The sequence below is a fragment of the Onychomys torridus genome, chromosome 3, assembly GCF_903995425.1.
Source record: "Onychomys torridus chromosome 3, mOncTor1.1, whole genome shotgun sequence".
Lineage (NCBI taxonomy): Eukaryota > Metazoa > Chordata > Mammalia > Rodentia > Cricetidae > Onychomys > Onychomys torridus.
This window is the reverse complement of record NC_050445.1, coordinates 27,673,467-27,695,928: the sequence shown is the minus strand read 5'-3', so window position 1 is coordinate 27,695,928 and position 22,462 is coordinate 27,673,467. Positions and strand designations below refer to the sequence as shown.

The 22,462-nt window shown below is 38.9% G+C and overlaps 1 protein-coding gene across 1 annotated transcript; it reads left to right on the top strand.

The window, feature by feature from the left end:
* Window positions 1-6,349: 6,349 nt before the first annotated feature.
* Window positions 6,350-7,282, top strand: LOC118580563 (olfactory receptor 2A14-like). The gene has a single exon (XM_036182372.1). It carries the CDS (start codon window positions 6,350-6,352, stop codon window positions 7,280-7,282), a length of 933 nt encoding a protein of 310 aa, XP_036038265.1.
* Window positions 7,283-22,462: the final 15,180 nt, after the last annotated feature.

Here is a 22,462-nt window from a genome sequence, read left to right as displayed (position 1 = left end):
CACATAGTGGGTAAGGATAACACGTTTCACTGTGTTGCTCCATCTTTGTTGGCTTTACAGTGGAGGGTGTGTGTGTGTGTGTGTGTGTGTGTGTGTGTGTGTGTGTGTGTGTGTGTTAAGTGGGTGTGGTCACCACTGCAGACTTGTCTTTTCATTGTCTTTGCTACAAAACCTGAAAAAATACAATTGATGTGGGCCTTATGTACAGTTTAGATTGATTCAGAGCTGATAAAGTTATTCCACTAAGAATCTTTTGTGCCCCTATTTATGTCTGACTTTCAGGAATTGCTCATCAAAAATATAACATGTAAGATCCTAGACTTCATGTAGTTATACAAAATATTTGCCATGAAAGCTGAATGAAACTGTCTAGGGAAATAAAAAGGCCTAATTGGGATACCTCTCCCCCAAGACAGGGTCTCATTACGTAGCTTTGGCTGTCCTGGCACTCACTATATAGACCAAGATTGCCTTAAACTCACATTGATCTGCCTCCCAAGAGGTAAGTTTAAAGGCATGTACCACTGTGCCCAACTACATGCCCAGATAAAGGGGGCCTAATCAGAAGGGAAAGAGAGGACAAAAAAGAGAGTTTGGAGGGACAATTTGGTCAAACTACATTATACATTTGCATGAAAATGTCCTTAGGAAGCTTAGTACTCTGTGCAATGAATACATGCCAAGAAAGAGACACATGGAAAACTGTAATGCATGTTAATCTAATGGTGAACTTGAATGAATCAAAAAATGTTATTAGATTGAAAGCTTGCATTTCCACTCGTGAACTATCTGAGTGGCTGTGCTTGATGTAGCAAGGGCTTAGCCACACCCCAGATAATGAGCTTCTGCAGACATAAAATGGTTGTGCCTCTGGAAGACTCAAGAAGGTCTTGTTGGGCTCTTTGAGCTTGACTCAGAAGGACAGTACCGCAATATTCCTGCTGTGTGTCTAAAACATTTCCAACCTCTGTTCTGTCACTAAATGTATGCTGTGCAGTAAGTCAGACAGATCTGCATCTTATATATTTGCCAAATAGAAGTTTGATATCAATATGCGCTCTCTGTATTCTGCTCATACAAGTACAATACAAAATAAGCCTGTATGAAGCCAAAAGAATATCAATCTGCTGAAATAAAATCAACCCCACTATATGTGACTGACTGCAGGTTTTACTGGCCAAATTCAGCTTCTGTTTATTGGAATTCTAGTGAAACATCTACACAAGACCTTGAAAGTTAACTCAAGATGATGCCTTTTTAAAAAGTAATCAAAGCTGTATCAGCGCTGAAACACTCAGGTTCACAAATAGAACTAAAGTCCCTTTCACAAGCAATACCACAGTAGTGAGATCAAACGTGACCATTATCAGGCACATTGATCAACTTCAGAAACACAGGCAGAGTGAAATCACAGAGGCAAAACATGTCCCACATCTACAGCAGCGTCTAGACAAAGAAGAGGGCTTCACAAACAGACCCTGAGTTTAGGATTTTAGACTTTTCCAAAGAACACATACTCCCAAAGTTTACAGTCTCTATTGCTCCAGATTTTACATTTCATGCACTCTTTTGATTCCTGTTTCTGTTCTTTTGATTTCTAACTTGAAATCCTTGGAGGCTATATATCAGACAGGAAGCTTAAAGACACTGAAATGAAGAACATCTCTAATGACAAAGATCAGACTTGTTGACCTATGCCAATTCAAGTCTGTTGTGTGCTGCTGCCTTCAATAACATTCATCAGGTAATGCAATCATGTCCAACCTGATTTCAGATCCATTTCTACTTTCAATCAATAGGAAATCTGGACCATTGTGTCTACCAGTATAACTTGGAAAATTTTTCTTCTCTTTCATAAAAATAAATGTAATTAAAGTTTCCTGCTCATTTTTTCTTGATGAGGGCTAATGTTTTCATAAAATGGAAAGATATTTTTTTTCTCTACTTAAAGCTTTCAGTAAATCTCAGATAGGACACTCTATTAAGCATGGTGAGAATTACTCCTAAAATAACATGAATAATGTAAAATTTTATTTACATAGTATGTTGTAGATTTTTCCAAAATAGAAATGATCAGTTTTTCAGCTTAATATTTCATGTTTATTAGTAAAAAGGGAAAACAATTTATTTAGAAGGTAAGTCCCTGTAAAATCTTGCTCTGTAGAGATAATCATTGTAAACAGATGCACATTTTACTTACAATATTATTTATGAATTTAATTAAGGTCAAAAGACAAATATAAATATGCTGGTATTATAAACTATATGTCACATCATATGTACCCACATATTGACTACATGTGGGTAATTGAACATTTCTCTACATTACAAAGTCTATAATTGGGTCAGAAAGATTGATCAGTGGCTAAAAATGTCTTTCTCTTACAAAGGACCCAAGTTTCATTACCAGAACTTATATCAGGTGACCGACAACTGTCTGTGACTTCAGGTCCAGGGAACACAGTACAGTCTAACCTCTGTAGGTTCCTGCACATGTGAGGTGCACATAAACTTATACAGACACACATATGCATAAATAAAATACACAATTTCTAAGTTTTAATTATCCTTTAATTGCTTCATATTTTTAGTCAATATTTAATCTACTACCAACTGATAATTTTTTATGTCAATTCCAATTAAAAGAAATAATTATGTGCTACAGTTAATACATATACTCTCTTGTCCATGCTGGGACAGGTATGCTGAATTCTTTTTCTTTCCTGAACCCTACAAGTACTTCCTATCCAGAGAATTTGCCTTCACTGTTCTCTACTGTCTTCAGTGATGGGAATGGTGTACCTGTGTTTCTGAGCAGGATATTGACCCCACCCCTCCATTTAAGTTCCACTTACACTTTATTTGAAGTTAGAAACTTTCTGACCAATCTCATCTAAAACCACCACCTGTAGCCAGACTGGTGGCATCCACTTGAGTCTGAGCTACTCAGGAGGTTGAGGTAGGAGCATCATTTTAACCCAGGAGTTGAAGTCAACTTGTGCAACACAGTGAACCCAGTTCTTAAGAACAGATCCCTTCAAACAGTATAGTTTTCTGTGCATCATCCTACTTAACTCATTCTTAGTTCTTTTTACACTTGTTTATCTCGATAACTTGCTTTTTTTTCCTGGTGATGTGAGAGTGGTAATGATCTGGGACCAGTCTCTATTTAAATTGGGTGGGGGAAGAGAATATATTGAGAGATACAGGAATCAGGTAGAAATCAACATTAAATGTTCTGCTAGTGAGAAAAACATACCTTTAACAAAAAATTTATACAAATTAAAATAGCAACAACTAGTCCAAAATAAGCAAATATGATCTGGAAATGCTCAGAAGAAAAAAAGAACAAATGGAAGGTGTTCTTGTTACCTTTCTTTGTTTCATAAATCATTAAATTGGCAGAGGCTGATGGAGAGGTACAGGTGTATTTCAAAGCAACCCCACCCAGTGCTACCAAAGAGTTCATCCCTATGCGGAAGTGTGAAGGACCAAAATCACACAAGCAACCACTTCTGCATTTCCTATTGTCCAGAATATATCTTCCCATGCTCTATTATTTCTCCAGAGCCAGTACAGAGTGGAAGCAGATCTTGTACTCAGGAACATTTATTAAGTGATTGATGATATACAAATACAAACCCCACGAAAGTATTCACTTTTTAAATTAATAAAGACTATTGGTTTTTCTTGTGTGATGTTTGCATTGTTGAGTGTTGAACCTGGGGCTTGTGCATGTTAGGTAAGTAAACACATTACCACTGAGCTAGATCTCTACTTGTAAATTAGCAAAGATAGGACTAGAAAACCATGTGGAGAAGAGACATGGTGCACACTGTCAGCAAGATTTGAAATTGCTTCACTCTTCCACCAAGAATGTTAGAAAGAAGTGTATGTTAATACTTGTAGCATTTCTTTTCAATATATCCCAAGGAAATACTCATGAGCATAGGCGAAACTTGAAAATATCAGAATATTTACTTCAAGAATATTAAAAAGAAGAAAAATGGGAAATCATAAGAAAATAAATTGTTCTTGTTTAAGTAACAAGCATGCAATGTTTTATATGAAGAAATTGTTCCTTTTATTAAGTGAAAAATTATTCTATTTGTGGTTGATATATTGTGCACCCTAATAAAGCTTACCTGGGAGTCAGATAACAGAGCAGCCACTAGATTAGACATAGGGACCAGACAGTGGTGGCACACACACCTTTAATCATATCACTCAGGAGGCAGAGATTTGTCTGGATCTCTGTGAGTTCAAGGCCACACTGGAAACAGAGCAAGGTGTGGTGGCACACACCTTTAATTCCAGCACTTGAGATCTCGTGTCTTTGCTTGGGAAAGGACACATGCCTTTAATCCCAAGAAGTGATGTCAGGAAGCAGAAAGGTATATAAGGCATGAAGACAAGAAACTAGAAGTTTTTAGGCAGTTTAACTGAGACCCTCAGGGGTGAGGACTCAGAGGATTTTAGTCTGAGGATTTGTGGAAACAGGATCAGCTGAGGAGTTGGCAAGGTGAGATTGTCTGTGGCTTGTTCTATTTCTCTGGTCTTTCAGCTTTCACCCCAATATCTGACTCCGGGTTTTTTTTTTAATTAATAAGACTGTCTAAGATTTGTGTTATATCTATTAATATAATCCAACTTGCAATATATAGCTGGAGGCTCTAAATATCTTAAATTTAAAAAAATACTCTTTGGGTTTAAAATGTTGACATGATTTAATAGAACTAAGGTTGCTTCTATGGGGTGGTGATGTGGATAAAAGGTAACATGACAGCTCATATCCAGTAGACTTTTTAAGTGATATTTTCTCTCATCCCTTTTATCACCCACCTCCATATTCTGGCTGTACAGACCCAAAGCCCTCTAAGAAAAAGCTCTCTAAAGTGAATTAACCTTTAATTCCAACTCTTAGCATTCTTGTAAGTGTCCCAGGATGAATCTGAACAGCAACAAGTGCTGGCAAGTTAATGAGTGATGAGGAAGAGCCTGTGAAAGGATTTGTTGGCTGTCTGACTTGCCAAACTGCAAAGACACTGAGGACAAAAAATGATGACATATCAGAGCATAAGTTAGGTGTTGTCCTTACATTGTTATATTAAAGAAAAGAACCAAACAAAAATGTAATTAAAATGAAGTTATCATTTTACTGTTAGTGTAAACTGCTTTCCCTTTTTGATCACTTTATCTGAAGAGATTGAGAAGGGCAAATGTTGAATTGTACAGTCATGCATCATTTAATGACAGGTATGGTCTGAGAAATCTACATTAGGTGATTCTGTCATTAGGTGAGCACCACCAAGTGTACATCACAGACTAAGATGCAATGACTTCATTAGGTGAGATGACTTCATGGGACCACCACCTGTATAGACATCAATGCATGGGGCATGGTCACACTTAAGACATGTTTGTGCCCATTGTACATGCCCAAGTATTCTTTAAATAATGACTAAATTATGTATTGGGTATTGGTGAAAAAATACACAAAACTCAAAATAAAACAACAAATACTAAAGTTGGGGCCAAATAAGCCCTGAAAGTTGCTGAAGAGGAAAGTCTTAAGTTTTAAAGAAAGTGCTACAGTGAGGTTATTCAGACATAGGCACTAAGCATGGGAGCAGCTGAGAGGGTTTAGGGGGAAAGTACATGAAGAGCAGAGAGACTTGATCATGTCAGAACTGTACACAGAAGAAAGGAAAGCCCAGGAAATAAAATGAAAATACCTACTCCATTTTGTCAAGACTGTCTCTCTTCAAAACATGTAAGCGGTGAAGATTCTCATACTGAAATGGAACCAGAAAAAGGAAATTCTCCAAAACAATGTATGTGTGCATATTTGAATATGAATCCTCCTACACACTAAAACACATTGTGCTGTGGTAACATCTTATTTTATATACTGATAGGGACATGTACATACTTACCTTTTCAAATTGATTGATTGATTGAGTTACATATGTGTGTACACACATGTGGAAGTGCCCCCCAGAGCACACATGGAAGTCAAAGGACTTGTACAGTTGGTTCTTTCTTTCTATCATGTGGATCCAGAAGACTGAACTTAGGTTGTCGGTGTTGGCAGCAAGCATCTTTACCCACTGAGCCATCTCACTGGCCTTTCCTCTTAATATCCTAAGCATACAACAGGACATTTCCTTCATTTGTATAATTATAGTAAAGTATATTTTGTAACATATCTGAAAACAAAACCCAATACTCCATCCTAGATGATGTATTTCACAATGTTTTCCCTAACATAATCATTAAATACTTTGTATCTTTGATTATTCCACAGCTCTGACCTTTTGGGTCTGAACTAGGTCTTTCCCACAGGAGAATGAGAGGCAACCAGACATGGATCACAGAGGTCACTCTACTGGGATTCCAAGCTCATGTCGCTGTGGAGTGTTTCCTCTTTGGGCTTTTTTCTATCTTTTATTCTTTTACCCTTCTTGGGAATGGGGCTATCCTTGGAATAATATGCCTGGACCACAGACTGCACACACCTATGTACTTCTTCCTCTCACATCTGGCCATTGTTGACATGTCTTATGCTTCCAACAATGTCCCCAAGATGCTGGCAAATCTCGTGACTAAAAGAAGAACCATCTCCTTCATTCCATGCATAATGCAGACATTCTTGTATTTGGCTTTTGCTCACATAGAATGCCTGATTTTGGTAGTGATGTCCTATGATAGGTTTGTGGCCATCTGTCACCCCTTACACTATGCTGTCATCATGAACTGGAGAGTATGCACTGCCCTGGCTGCTGCTTCCTGGATATTTAGCTTTCTCCTGGCTCTGGTCCACTTAGTCCTCATCCTAAGACTGCCCTTCTGCGGACCTCATGAAGTGAATCACTTCTTCTGTGAAATCCTGTCTGTCCTCAAGCTGGCTTGTGCTGACACAACACTCAATCAAGTCGTCATTTTTGCAGCTTGTGTGTTCATCTTAGTGGGACCATTATGCTTGGTGCTGGTCTCCTACACACGCATCCTGATTGCCATCCTGAGGATTCAGTCAGGGGATGGCCGCAAGAAGGCCTTCTCTACCTGCTCCTCCCACCTCTGTGTGGTTGGGCTCTTCTTTGGAAGTGCCATCGTCATGTACATGGCCCCCAAGTCTCAGCACCCCGAGGAGCAGCAGAAGATCCTTTCCCTGTTTTACAGTCTTTTCAACCCCATGTTGAACCCCCTGATCTACAGCCTGAGGAATGCTGAGGTCAAGGGTGCCCTGAGAAGGGCACTGTGGAAGGAGAGACCAGCATGAGAGACATCAAAGAACAATTCAAATGGATAATTTTGCTTTCTGTCAAATATAGCAGGTAGCATTCCTTTGCCCTTTCTATTATAAGTACTCTCTTAAAACAGAATATTATAGACTCATAGACATAGGCCAAAGATATAATACTTTAAAAAACATACATCTACCTATAGTCATTAGTCCCTGCCTTCTGAAGCTTGAGATAATAAGTCTCTTAGATTTAGGAGCCAGAAATGACTGGATCTGTACTACAGGTCTTAAGCATGCAGAGATTAAGACTGTGACATTGGGAGAGTTTCCCCCTCCCTACCCATAATTTTCATCAGAGTAGAGCCAGCTGATTAGTAATAAAAGTACCTATGAGACCAAATGGAACTGTAAATGGCACATGAAGTAAACTCCTTAAATTAACAGTAAAATTATAAGCCAGCACATTTGTGCAAGATTAGCAAAACAGCCACTGTACCAAAAAAATAAACCAAAAAACAAAAACCACCTACCTGATAAACACACAAAGTTCTATTTCTTACCATTAGTCAATAGGAAGTTGGAAGTTAAAGCTAACATGGGATATTACTGAAATGAATAAAACAAAAGGAATAATCACTAGAATTTGGGGACATCCAATACCAATCATTGGTGAACAGTCAAAATCGACAGTTTTAATATAGCATAAGCACACATCACCTAGATCACATGGCACACATCCCCAGATTACATGATACACATCCCCATGTTACTTGTTAATGATTTTTCTTTGAAAAGAAGGAAATAAGAACTTACAACATGAAGGGCCAGCTTTTCTGTCACAATGATCCTATGTTGACAAAAGTGGCAGACACATGACTGCATTCCAATGGACTCCCTTTACAATAACAGGTTGCCAGTCAAATAGTGCCCAGACACTTGCAGACCCTTGCCATGTAGATGTTCACCCAGTACAGGTCCATGGAATTCAAAATCAGAGCCCTCACTATGGTTGCATGCTGCAAGCCACAGAAATGTGAAATAGGAATTCAACTGACTATGGCAAAGCTAATACCTGGGAGAAACCAAGGGCCCTTCCAGAGGATAAAGCCAAGACTTAAGGAGTCTTAGTGACATTGGCTTTTGGATATTAGCTGTTTCCTACAATTAATTTCTTATGTGCTATTGTAGCTTTTCCATTTAATTCTTTTTCTAAGAACAGTGTGTTTGAATCATTCATTGAGCACAATTTCCCCTATACAATTGGGGTATTTGGATAACATCTCCCAACTGTGTGCCTTACTGTAATTATTGTCATTAGCAACATCTGGCCAGGACCATCTCCAGATGAAAGTATTTTGTCTGAGATACCTTGCAGACTTTCCAAGAACAGACTGCAGATAGATAAGCATTCCAGACTATCTGTTAGTTCCAGAGAGAAGGTAAAAATTTACACTGAGACAACCACCAGGGCCAAGAGGATGGATGTGCTAATTAAGCTTAACTTTCCTTTCTTCCAAGTACTATCTTTAGTTCTAGATATCCCTTCAACAATTAATTTGGAACTAAGGAGCTTTTACATACCAGGTACATCTAGTTGTGATACAAGTTGCCTAGCTACCAAGCACACTTTTTCCGCCCTGCCAGAAAAGGTCAGCTGAGTTAAGCTGAGAGAGATATGGCTCCAAAGGAATAAAAGGCAGTTTTAATTTCACTCAGTGACTTATAGAATCTTACCATTTTAAGTAACCACTTCCAAGAATATAGTTTGTGTAGCTGAAAGGTTTCTCCAGTACCACCCAGCCACGGCAGCTTAGAAGCAGGTGGGAAATCCAAGCAGAGAGAAGAAAGGCAGAGGCAGAGGAAATGCCATCCTGCTGCATATAATGGCACACAGCTGCAGAGGGACCACTGAGCTGGGTGGGACTAGAGGAACACAGGACTGCATGGCCGGCCAAGACTGGAGAAAACCTTCCAACTACAAGTTTGAGCACATAAATCTTTTCTCAAATACATTAACTGAATTTAGCCTTTAGTTGATTATATTCCCCATTAGCCACTTCCCTTTGGGGTTGCTATGATAGATGGCAATTACTGCTCTTTGTGTGGATCTCATCAACCCTCCTTTTGACCCTGGAAGAATTCGAGCCTGGTAACTTTTCCTTGGCCAGAGTACTTGCTGATTGCATGGGTATATAAATGAAAACCTCAGAGACATAGGGGACGATTAAGATGGGAAAGAGAATTAAGATAAGGAAAAAATAAATTAGGAAGAACTAGATAGAAAAGAACTTCAATGGGAAAATTAAGATAGAAATATCAGGCAAGAAAGGAGTAAGTATGAGAGCAGAAAAGAACTATGTAGAGAAAGAAGTGACTCAGAAGAATAAAGAACTAAAGAGTTTCATGTGTATAGATTCACTTGATATCCTTAAGATTAGATTATCAGCTGGTTGTTAGATTCTTCCATAGACCCTGAGAAAAGACTATTTAGGAGCTGGACCCCAATAGTCATTGTTAGTTGGGGAACCACAATGTTAGGAGAGATTTAAAGCAAGACGATTGGAACCAATCTAAGCTGAGGTCTGTCCTCCTTTTACAGTATCTAAAACATAGATCACTATCACCTAGTAACCACAGAAACATAAGTACCTGTGATTTCTCTGATATATTCTGAAACTCAGGAAGATCCTCATGCTGTCAGTTACAAATTTGAACCTGAAAGCAAGAGTACAGAAGCTTCAAAATCACACCAGTTATTTCATGTCATGGTGACCAAAATATCTAATTAAAATAATTTAAGGGAGGAAAGGTTAGTTTTTTATTTTTATTTTCTGTATATATGTATGTGTGTATGCATGTATGTATGCATGCATAACATACATGCATGTGTATATTGTACATGTATATATGTGTATAAGTATGTATGCAAGTATGCATGCATGTATAAGGTATGTGTGCTATGTGCAATACCACAGCACACACATGGAGATCAGAGAACAACATGAAGGAGTTGATTCTCTCTTACTGTCATGTGTGTCCCAGGAATCATATTCAGGTCTTCAGTCTTTGCAACAGTTACCTTTATCAAGCAACCTCTCTTGACAGCTTCATGATGGAAGCAGACCATTATACTTCTCTTAATTCTTCCTGAAAGATTGACTTCATTTGCTGAACACCATGAAGAATTTCAAGTCAAGCGATGACAAAAAAAATAGTAGAGGTGATTGTAGAAGACAGTTAAGAAGAGATTGGTGATAGAGCTATTGAGATAAGCCCTGCATTTTTGTATTATGCAGAGACTGGACAATAAATGGTACAGCTAACTCTCCCAGAACAATTAACAATTGTTAATTAACAATTAATCCAAAAGTTTTCTTTTTCAGGATTCCTTAAAGATGCCATCACCTCCAGACAGCAGAAAGTAATTTTAAGAACATGATGCCCACATTCCCAAGAGATGGGGTGGGTGGTTTTTGATCGTTCAATGGGTTATGGATAACTGTCATTGTTTAGGATGTTTGATTACAAAGGAGATTAGATTCAGGATTCTTATTTTGGAAAAGAAAAAGAAAAAAGAGGATATAGATAAGAGGTAGATTATTAAATCTACTCTGAAAAAAAGAGATACAGAAGTGATAGGATAAAAGGGTAGATTATCAAATCTACTCTGAAAAAAGAGGATGATATAGATATAATATTAAAAAGGTAGATTATTAAATCTACTTTTAAAAGGCAACTACTAGTTTTTAAATATTTTACATTGGATTGGATTTTGTATATTGTATAAAAATATGTATATGATACAAATTTGAGATTGATTTTGTTAGAAAATACTGAATATATACTTCTAATCTTGTTCAAGGTATTGTACCCATACAGTTCATTTAACAATTAATACAAATTGCTAGTCCTTGAAAGCTATTATTACCAATGTATTAGGATATAAAGGAATGAAAGTTAGTAGTCAGTCATTACAATCAAACTTGTAGTTATGTTAGGTAAGCTTTCAAGATCTACTAGAAATATGTTTTAGCTAGACTTCTTCAAACTCTTCAAAGACCTTCAGAATATGGCATTTGAGATGTTTTAATAACATAGTTTTTTTTTTCTTTTTTTTTTTATGACAATGAGACATGTCTGCTCCTGGCAGTAACAATCTACTTCAGAGAAGATGATGGGCATGGAAGAAACTCCATATGGAGTTTAATTTCTTTGTGGCAAAAGTTAGCCACTGGGCAAGAAAGTGTCCTTGCCTCAATGGCTGACAGTATGCTGTCCAAAATGGACAAGCAGGACACAAAAGAAAAAAAAAAAAAGCCAATCCTTGCCAAGACAAAGTAGAAAGCCCCTATAGAAAATCCTGTTTCACAGATGAGAGTGTCAGATATGCTAGGCCTGTAGGCTGAAGATGTAGCCAAACATTGCAGAGGAACCTTGGGTGACTGTCCAGGTGGCCAGCTGTTTCTGTCATTTCTCACATTTTTTGGAAGTCACTTGTTTGCATTTCCTGCTTACTTGGCTAATATTATTTCTTTCTTGGATCTCTGAGGGAGTTGAATATAAAATAATTGTAGCTATAGTTTTCCTCATTTAAAAAAATCATTAAAGAAACTCACAAAAAGGTATAAAGTTTATAAGTTTGAAAGACATCAAAAGATAGTTTTGGGTTCGTAATACAAGTTAGGATAGAAAGTAAATTAGGTACAACATTTTGGACTCACTGAAATAGGATAAATAATGGAGTATTTTCTCTGAATTTGTCAAATGTTTATGAACTTGGCATTGTTAATGCAATTCTTGACTGTATATATTGTACAAACTTATTGTACTTATTGTGTATAGTTTTTCTTATATTAATTATAACCTTTTATTATTTTTTAAAGAGGGGGGAAATGTAGTGATCTATTGTGTACTCTAATAAACCTGCTTGGGGATCAGAAGACAGAGTCAGTCACTAGATTAGACATAGAGCCCAGATAGTTGTAGCACACACCCTTAATCCTATCACTCAGGAGGTAGAGATCTGCCTGGATCTCTGTGAGTTCAAGGCCACGCTGGAAACAGAGCCAGGCAGTGGTGGCGCATGCCTTTAATCCCAGCACTAGTTAACCATAGAGGTCTGGAGGTCTGTACAGACAGACAGAAAGTGATAGAGCTGGGCAGAAAGATGAAGTGATGTAGCTGGGTGGAAAGAAGTAAGATGCCAGGGCACAGAGAAGTATATAAGTGTGAGTATACAGGAAGTAGCTCTCTCCTGGGCTGAGGAGTTCCTAGAGGTAAGATATGGCTGGCTTGCTCTTTGATCTTTCAGCTTTCACCCCAATACCTGGCTCTGGGATTTTTATTTATAAGACTGTTTAGCAATTCGTGTTATAGATTGGTACATTAATTGGGAATGCAGGCTGAGCTTTAGGCTAGAGAGTTTGGAGGAACAAACTAGAGATAAACAGCTTGGAGGAGAACTGCGGGGTGAAAGAATCCCTACCTGACATTAGGTCTGATTTTTCAAAGGAGCCCAGTTTGATCGGTTCATGCCATAGTGTAGATGTAACGGTCTTATTAAATGCAGAGTTAAAAGCCCAGGAGGTCATAGAAGCCATATGTTAATCAGCCCACAGCTAGTGGAGTTGACTAAGGAGATGTGGTCAGGAAAGTAAGCTGGAAAAGATCCCTACCCCAACTTTCCATCCAGAATGACACCAGGTGCATCCAAGGCTGTGTGCCTTGAAGAACAATGTGCTTTGAGGCAGACTGAAGAGGTAGGAGAGGAGATTATAGTTCACAGAAACAATCATGTGACTAAGTAAATGTACAAGTCCCCAAATAAAGGTCAATAACACAAAATCTTAGAGTAGTGGCAGGGAGATTAATACCCAGAGTTTCATCTAAAGCATTCTCAACCTTCTTAGTCCTGTGATCCTTTAATATACTTCATGTTGTGGTGACCCCAACTATAAAATTATTTCACTGATACTTTAAAACTTTAGTTTTGCTACAGTTATGAATTGTAATGTAAATACCTGATATGCAGGATACCTGATATGTGACCTCAATCATAACTCACAGGTTGAGAACCAATGGTCTAAAGCATCCAGTTTCAAAACAAAACAATAAAGCATACATAAAATAGCAAAGTATGCCCCATACTCTCATAGATGAAGCTGCAAAGCAGTCACTATAAAGATGTTTAATAACTAAACAACACATGATTAAAGAAGTAAAGGACTGCTTCTTCAGAAAAACATTACAATTCTTCAGACCAAGAAATTAACTTCAGAGCTTCTAGTTCACCAATAGGCAGTGAAATCAAATGTCAATGATTTCTGTCACATACTGTGCTCAGAGCAATGGTTTCAGAGTAAACCATCTATCATCCAGCATGGCAGGCATGGAGACATAGCTTGTCCCTTTCCATCATCACACTCAACATGAAAGGGTCACGCCACAAGAGGATATCTACTCAAGTTCCCCCATTTTATAAAAGGACTTTGGAAATGTGTAGGAAGGTATCCTGATCTTCAGGTGGTATGGAGAAATGGGAATTTCAGGAGCCATGGGAAGAGAGAGCAACCCCTCACTCTAGGATCTGACTTGTATTTCTTGCTGGCATAGTCAAGAAACAACTCAAATCATACTCTAAAACAAACCAACCAGTCAACCACTGTGAAGACTATTAAAAGAGACAATATACCATTCTTTTAAGAGAGACCTCAATCTGAGTATTAACAGAGAAAATAGGCTTGGCTTTAAGACAAAACTCATGTGACCCTTGAATTTAACATTATTGGCCCTCCTCTTCCATCTATAAACCTATACCATGCACCTCATAAGCCATCTTATAATTTCATTTATAAAGGGAACATCTTTAAAGTGAAAGAAAAAAGTAAAATAATGAATATTTAAACCTTACTTTATTTTAAACTTTGCCTAATTTTTGAATTTGATTTTAAATTATATCCACTGAACAGTGTAACTTCCAAAGTCATAAAATCAAATGTGTACTATTATATCATATATACAATAGATAATGGATAAGATATTGTCTACACTTGAGTCTAAGTGTGCACTACCTCTTTTGTTCACCTTTATATTTTTAATATTGCATTTTTCTATTGTTATGAGAGATAATTTTATGTATTAGATACAAAGTCTTTTTTAAAAAACTTATTCTTCTCTCATACATTATATTTTAACTGCAGTTTCCCCTCCCTCCACTCCTCCCAGTCCTTCCTTCTACCTCCCTTCTCTCCCAGATCTACTCCTCCTCCACTTCCCTTCAAAGAAGAGGAAGAAGAGGAAGAGGAGGAAGAAAATAAGAAGGAGGCCTCCAAGGGTTATCCACTGAACATGCCTAACATGATACAATAAACTAGGCTCAAGCCCTTACATCAAGGCTGGATAAGCAATACAGCAGGAGGAAAAAAGGGTCTCAAACACAAGTATAAGAACCAAAGAAAACCCCCACTCCCATTGTTGGGAGTCCCATAAGAACACTAAGCTACACAACCATAACATATACATAGATGACCTAGGTCAGACCCATACAGGATACATGTTTGTTAACTCCAGTTTCTGTAAGTCCCCATGAGCCCTACTTAGTTATTTCCATGGGCCATGTTCTCATTGTGCCCTCAACTCCACTGTCTCCTACAATCCTTCCTCCCTCTCTTCTGTAGTATTCCCCTGGCTCCACCTAGTGTTTGGCGATAGGTCTCTGCATCTGCTCCCATCAGTTTCTACATGATACCCCATTGATGACTACTGGTGTAGGCACAGATCTATGAGTACAGCAGAATATCATTAGGAATCATTTCATTGACTTTTTTTTTTCCAGTTATGTTTGGTTCTATTTTGTCTCTCTGGTATCTCCTGCCTCTGGTTCCTAGCCATCCAGGTAGTGTCAGATGTGGGCTCCCTCCAATGACATGGGCCTCAAGTTGGACCAGTCATTGGTTGGCCACTCCACAGGTTTTATGCCATCATTTTCTGAGCACATCTTGCAGGCAGGACAAATTGTAGATAAAAGATTTTGTGACTGGGTTGGTGTCCCAGTCCCACTGCTTGGAGCCTTGCCTGGTTCAGGTTCTATATCCCCCTAGGAAACTTCACTAAGGTGATTTTCATAGATTCCAGGGAGTTTCCATTGCACTAGGGTTCTACATCACCCCCAATTCCAGTTGTCTCTCCCAGTACTCTCTCCTTCCATCCTTCCCACCACCACTCCTACCTGATCCCTTCTGTTCCCATTCCCACCCACCCCCAGTATACCTGCAAAATCTATTCTATTTTTCCCTTCCCAGAGAGATCCATGAGTAACCTCTTGAGCCCTCCTTATTATTTAACCTCTCTGGGTCTATGGATTATAGCATGATTATTTTTTACTTAACAGTGAACATACATTTATAAGTAAGGACACACCATGTTTGTCTTTCTGGGTCTGGGTCACCTACCTCAGGATGATCTTTTCTAGTTCTATCCATTTGCCTACAAATTTCATGATCTCATTGATTCTAACAGCTGAATAATACTCCACTGTGTGAGTGTACTACATTTTCTTTATCTATTCTTTGGTTTATGGACAGCTAGGTTGTTTCCAGGTTCTGGCTGTTATGAATAAAGCTGCAATGAACATGGATGAGCAAGTGTCCTTCTGGTAGGATGGGATGTCCTTTGGGTATATGCCTAAGAGTGATATAGCTGGGTCTTGAAGTAGATTGAGTTCCAATTTTCTGTGCAAGTTTGCACTCCCACCAGCAATTGAGGAGTTTTCCCCTTGCTCCACATCATTGCCAGCATGAGCTGTCACTTGTGATTTTTATCTTAGGTATTCTGACAGGTATAAGATGGAATCTCAAAGTCATTATGGTTTGTATTTCCCTGATGGCTAAGGATGTTGAACATTTCTTTAAGTGTTTCTTAGCCATTTTAGATTCCTCTGTTGATAATTCTCTGTTTAGATCTATACCCATTTTTATTGGATTATTTGGTTTGTTGGTGTCTAGTTTCTTGAGTTCTATATACATTTTGGATATTAGCCCTACATTGGATGTAGAGGTAGTGAAAATCTTTTCCCATTGTGTAGGCTGCTGTTTTGTCCTATTGACAGTGTCCTTTGCCTTACAGAAGCTTCTCAGTTTCATGGAATTCCATTTATTGATTATTGTCCTTAGTGCCTGTGCTATCCATGTTCTGTTCAGGCAGCTGTCTACTGTGCCAATGAGTTAAAGGCTATTCACCAATTTCTCAAGCCCTTACATCAAGGCTGGACAAGCAATACAGCAGGAGGAAAAAAGGGTCTCAAACACAAGTATAAGAACCAGAGAAAACCCCCACTCCCATTGTTGGGAGTCCCATAAGAACACTAAGCTATACAATCATAACATATACACAGATGACCTAGGTCATCTTAGGTTCAGCATATCTGGTTTTATGTTAAGGTCTTTAATCCACTTGGACTTGAGTTTTGTGCAGGGTAATAGATATGGACCTATTTGCATTCTTCTGCATGCTGACACCCCATTAGACCAGTACCATTTGTTGAAAATGCTTTCTTTTTTCAATTGTGTATTTCTGGTTTCTTTATCAAAAATCAGGTGTCCAAAGGAGTGTTGGTTTACTTTGGGTCTTCAGTTTTATTCCATTGATCAATCTGTCTGGGTTTTTGTTTGTTTGTTTGTTTGTTTGTTTGTTTTATTTTCAATATTTTTTCTTTATTATTATGTGTTTTAAATTTTATACATCAGCCATGGGTTCCCCTGTCCTCCCACCTCCCGCCCCCACCCCCACCTTCCCCCCAGCCCCTCCCCTCCATTCCCATGTCCTCCAGGATCAAGGCACCCCTGGGGATTCATTTAAACCGGTGGATTCAGTACAGGCAGGTCCTGTCACCTCCTTCCAGACTGAGCAAAGTGTCCCTGTATAAGCCCAAGGTTTCAAACAGCCAGCTCATGCATTAAGGACAGATCCTGGTCCCACAGACTGGTGCCTCCCAAACAGATCAAGCTATTCAATGGTCTCACTTATCCAGAGGGCCTGATCCATCTGGGGGCTCCACAGCCTTTGGTTCATAATTCATGTGCTTCCATTCATTTGGCTATTTGTCCCTGTGCTTTTTGCAAACTTGGATTCAACAATTCATGCTCTTACAGACCCTCCTCTTTCTTGACAGTTGGACACCTGGAGCTCCACCTGGGGCCTGGCTGAGGATCTCTGCATCCACTTCCATCAGTTATTGGATGAGAGTTCCAAGATGACTGTTAGGGTGTTTGGCCATCTGATCACCAGACTAGGTCAGATCAGGCTTTCTCTCTACCATTGCCAGCAGACTACAGAGGATATATCATTGTGGATTTCTGGGGACCTCTCTAGCACTCTGCCTATTCCTGGTCTCATGTGGTCTTCATTTATCATGGTCTGTTATTCTGTGTCCTCCCTTTCTGTTCTTGATCCAGCTAGGATCTCCTGCTCCCCTAAGCTTTCTTTCCCTCAAATCTTGCCCTTCATTACTCCCACTGTCGTCCAGGTTGTTCATGTAGATCTCACCCATTTCTCTGTCATTGGGTGATCCTTAGGTCTTTCCTATGGTCTCGTTTTCTAGGTAGCCTCCCTGGAGTTGTGTAGCAGTCTAGTCATCTTTGTTTTACATCTAGTATCCTCCTATGAGTGAGTACATACCGTGTTTGTCCTTCTGAGTCTGGGTTACCTCACTCAGGATGATTTTTTCAACATAAATCCAGCTACTCTGAACCTGATAGTAGAGAAAGTAGGAAGTACTCTTGAACGCATTGGCACCAGAGATCACTTTCTAAATATAACACCAGTAGCACAGACACTGAGAGAAACAATCAATCAATGGGACCTGTTGAAACTGAGAAGCTTTTGTTAGAGCAAAGGACATGGTCAACAAGACAAAGCAACAGCCTACAGAATGGGAAAAGGTCTTCACCCACCCCACATCTGACAGAGGGCTGATATCCAGAATACATAAAGAACTCAAGAAGTTAGACATCAAAATGCCCAACAGTCCAATTAAGAAATGGGCTATAGAACTAAACAGAGAATTCTCAACAGAGGAAGTTCAAATGGCTGAAAGACATTTAAGGAATTGCTCAACATCCCTAATTATCTGGGAAATGCAAATCAAAATGACTCTGAGATACCACCTTACACCTGTCAGAATGGCTAAGATCAAAAGCACAGAAGACAGCTTATGCTGGAGAGGATGTGGAGCAAGGGGAACTCTCCTCCACTGCTGGTGGGAATGCAAGCTTCTACAGCCACTTTGGAAATCAATATGGCACTTCCTTAGAAAATTGGGAATCCATCTCCCCCAAGGCCCAGCTATAGCACTCTTGGGCATATACCCAAGAAATGCTCAATCATACCACAAGGGCATTTGCTCAGCTATGTTCGTATCAGCTTTGTTTGTAATAGCCAGAAGCTGGAAACAACGTAGATGCCCTTCAACTGAAGAATGGATAAAGAAAACATGGTACATATACACAATGGAGTACTACTCAGCAGAGAAAAACAATGACATCATGAGGTTTGCAGGCAAATGGATGGATCTAGAAAAAATCTGTCTGTTTTTATACTAATACTACGTGGGTTTTTATTACTATTGCTCTGTAGTATAGCTTGAAATCAGGGATGGTGATACCTCCAGATGTTATTTTATTGTACAGGATTGTTTTTGCTATCCTGAGTTTTCTGGTTTTTTGCATGAAGTTGACTGTGGTCCTTTGTTGACTTTGCTTCATTCTAACACAGCTTGACCTTCTTTTCTGTGGTATCAGTCAAGATCCCAAACACACCTGAGTAAAACTCTTTAGGGAAAATGCTTTGGAGTATACCAGCAGCATCAGGATGCATCTCCTTCCAACTATGAGTTGCAATTTCATTGTACATTTCTCCCACCCACTCTCTCAACTTTCTTCCTATCTTAGACAGTTGCCCCCGGGGCTAGCATTGCAATTGTGACTGGATCAGGGATGATCCCCATAAAGAAACCATGTCTTTTACATTTATATCAGAATTCCCACAGGATTCTGAGTGGTTTTGTCCCTTCTGACAAAACTGGGCTGATGGAGGGTGTCACCCTGTGTTACCTTGTGGTTGTAATGAGAGCCCAGGGACTATGTATTTGTATATCCTATCATCTATGAAAGGGAAAGACACATACTCAAGTGCCAATATTTGGACAGCACAGTGGCTGAACTAGCCTGCCTCCCAAATGTAGAGAACTGAGTTTAAATTGATCAAATATATAATAAATAAAAATAAATTCATAAACAATACATTACTGCTTAGAGAAATACTTTGATCATATGCTATGATAATAAAACAGGCCAGACATTGATGAAGAGAGTACTAACGGAACATCTACCTGTGATTCTTGTTTGTTAGGGGACATACATTATTAAAGACAGTCATTTAGCAAGAAATTTCATGGAATTTGGCCATACCAGATGATATGCACTTCTTAGCTGACTGATCACTCTCTATTTCTAACCTCGATGATCAGAAGATCAATGTTCATAAAGGCCCTTGATTATAAATAGACACAAATATTTCAGCTGCATTATAACACACCATCAAATGCTGTACAAATACTTATTATCCTTGTTGGGTTGAACAATATGATAAAAAAGCAGGTATCATCTGGTGCCCATGAATTCCCTAGAAATGGCCTCACCTTGAGACCACATTATAGGGAGTCCTTTTGCCTACTCAGACTCAGTTGTGTCTTGGCAGGATGCCACTTATCAAACTAATACAAAGGAACACAGTATTTTCTGGCAACTAACCTACATCCTAATTGTACTTGGGCCATTAGTTTATAATGACAAGAAGAAACTGTTTGTCCCTCAAGACAAAAGAGTGCTGGGGAAAACAGTACCTACTGAGACATCATGAAACAAGCTGAATTTACTTTTAATGAAGAGTGAGACTCAAAGGGGAAAAAAAGTCAATTAAAATTAGCAAATTAAAATAATGGTCTCCTGGGTGGGAGAGAATGGAGTTTAGCCCAAAAATAATATGACACTTTAGTGAAATGTGCCATACAACTTAAGAAATAATTTTATTTATTTATGGAGCTTAGAAAGAGAGACAGGGCTTGTACCCTAACCCAACAGGACCTCTTGGCTACCTTGACACAGGTAGAAGCCAGCATTACCAGAGGAAATTTGCTCATACTCTTTACATAAGCAAAAGAGAAACTCTTGGGGAACTTCATAGTTGATTGAAGTTTTCTGGGCCCTAGTTACTCTAATTGATGAACCGTGATAGCCATATCCTAAGAATATGTCAGAATAAGACATAACTGATAACACAGCTGGGAAACCATTCTGAATTACACCATGCCCCAACCACAGGGCAAATGTGGTCCATGAACACAGTGGAAGTGAGTTATCATTTTTTTATACTGAGACAGAGTGACTGGCTTTGTTCCCAATCTATGTAGAATGCAGGAAAAAAATGCAATTCCAAATGCAATGGTTCCTGTATTTAACAGAACCTACCTATGCCCAATCATATTTACTAGAAAGTCAAAGCTGCTATTTCTCTGATTCCACTATGTTGTCTAATCAAACTGATTGTGCTCTAGTCATATTGTAGTATGGTGTGATCCTGGTATTGTTGACAATATTTAGCCACACTGTGTCTATAATTCATGTAATAATATGGAAAGTTAGGATCAAATTCATTGTGAGATCTAATGGAATTTTCCAAGAACATAATGCCAAACAGGAATGTCCAATCTAGGTAAGAACTTGATTTAGCTAACAGGTAATTTTCATACTAAATTGTTTATCATGAGATAAACAAAGATAAGAAGACAAGGGGGTGTGAAATCAAGTTACAAGATTGATGCAAAAATAGGAAAATGTATCATGATCTTATAGTATTATTTAATAGTTCCCTTGGGTCTATCCCTGACCCACACTAATTTTTCCATCTTTGGAGCATGGCGTGCTGACACTACCACTGCATGTGTTCCATAAGCATGCCTCTAAATGTAAATGCTCATTATAATACACAAAGACAGCCTGGGACAAGGGGTAGTAAATAGAATGTACAATAACTCTTAACTCAGAAAAAAATATATAAATCTGGAATCCAAAGAATTTTTGCTGTGTTCTAATAATCGCATCACAGAGTGAAACATAGAGATTTAAATGGTTATCTTCTGAATTTAAATTTGAAGTCATTATTGTTATATTGTTACTGCTTTCATAACATAAACACATCAATAGTGTACCATTAATAGTACAGACAGCTTGAGGACAGTGGTATATAAAGCACTAATCTGGATATTGGGTAAGGAACTCAGCAAATCAGCGGCTCTTACTGTGCAGAGGTTATCTTGTAATAAGCAGCTGAGCCTTGCAATTGCTGGATGTTTTCTTTATCAGGTGGCAGAGGAAGAAGTCAGAGAGACCTGCAGTGTGTGACAACCTCAGCAAACCACTGCTTGGTTTGAACACAGAGAGGCCTAATGCTTGAGTCTGGAAGGTACCCTGCAAGGTCATATTTTGAACAGTAGGTCCTCAGCCGATAGCACTATTGTGACTGCTATGGAACATTTAGGAGGTGGGCCTGTCTGGCAGAGTTAGGTAACTGGGGGGAGGAGGAGGTGTGGAAGTGGTCACCACTTTTGGTTCTAGCCTAGTTCTTTCTGTTTCCTCTGCCACACACCCATGCCTTCCCTGACATAACAGAGCACATCCTCACAAATCACGGGCCAAAGTAAACCTTTGGTCTTAAGTGCCCTCTGTCAGGTATTTGGTCACAGCAACACAAGAGTAGTTACCACAAGTTCAGTGATGTGTACGGAGGCCCTGACTGCAAGGAGCTCAGGGTAATCTCAGACAGACTTCAGCCCTATAACCACAAGGCTAGAGTACCCCCAAAGTCGTGGAATTTGGAGCCAGACTTCAAACCAAAACCTGACAAGATCCTGAGTTACTCTTGAGCATACTATCCATCTGGCTAATACCAAGGCTTGTGACCGATGAAACTGTGAGATAAGCAGTGGTTTTGTCAGTTTCTTAGAGCAGCAACATAAAATGAATATACCCTTTTGTTGTTTTGTTTCGTTTTTTGAGATGGGATATCATGTACTCCAGTCTGGCCTTGAGCTCTCTATGTAGCTGAAGATGACTTTGAGCCTGTGGATCCTCCAGCCTCGATCTCCTGAGTGTTGTGATTACA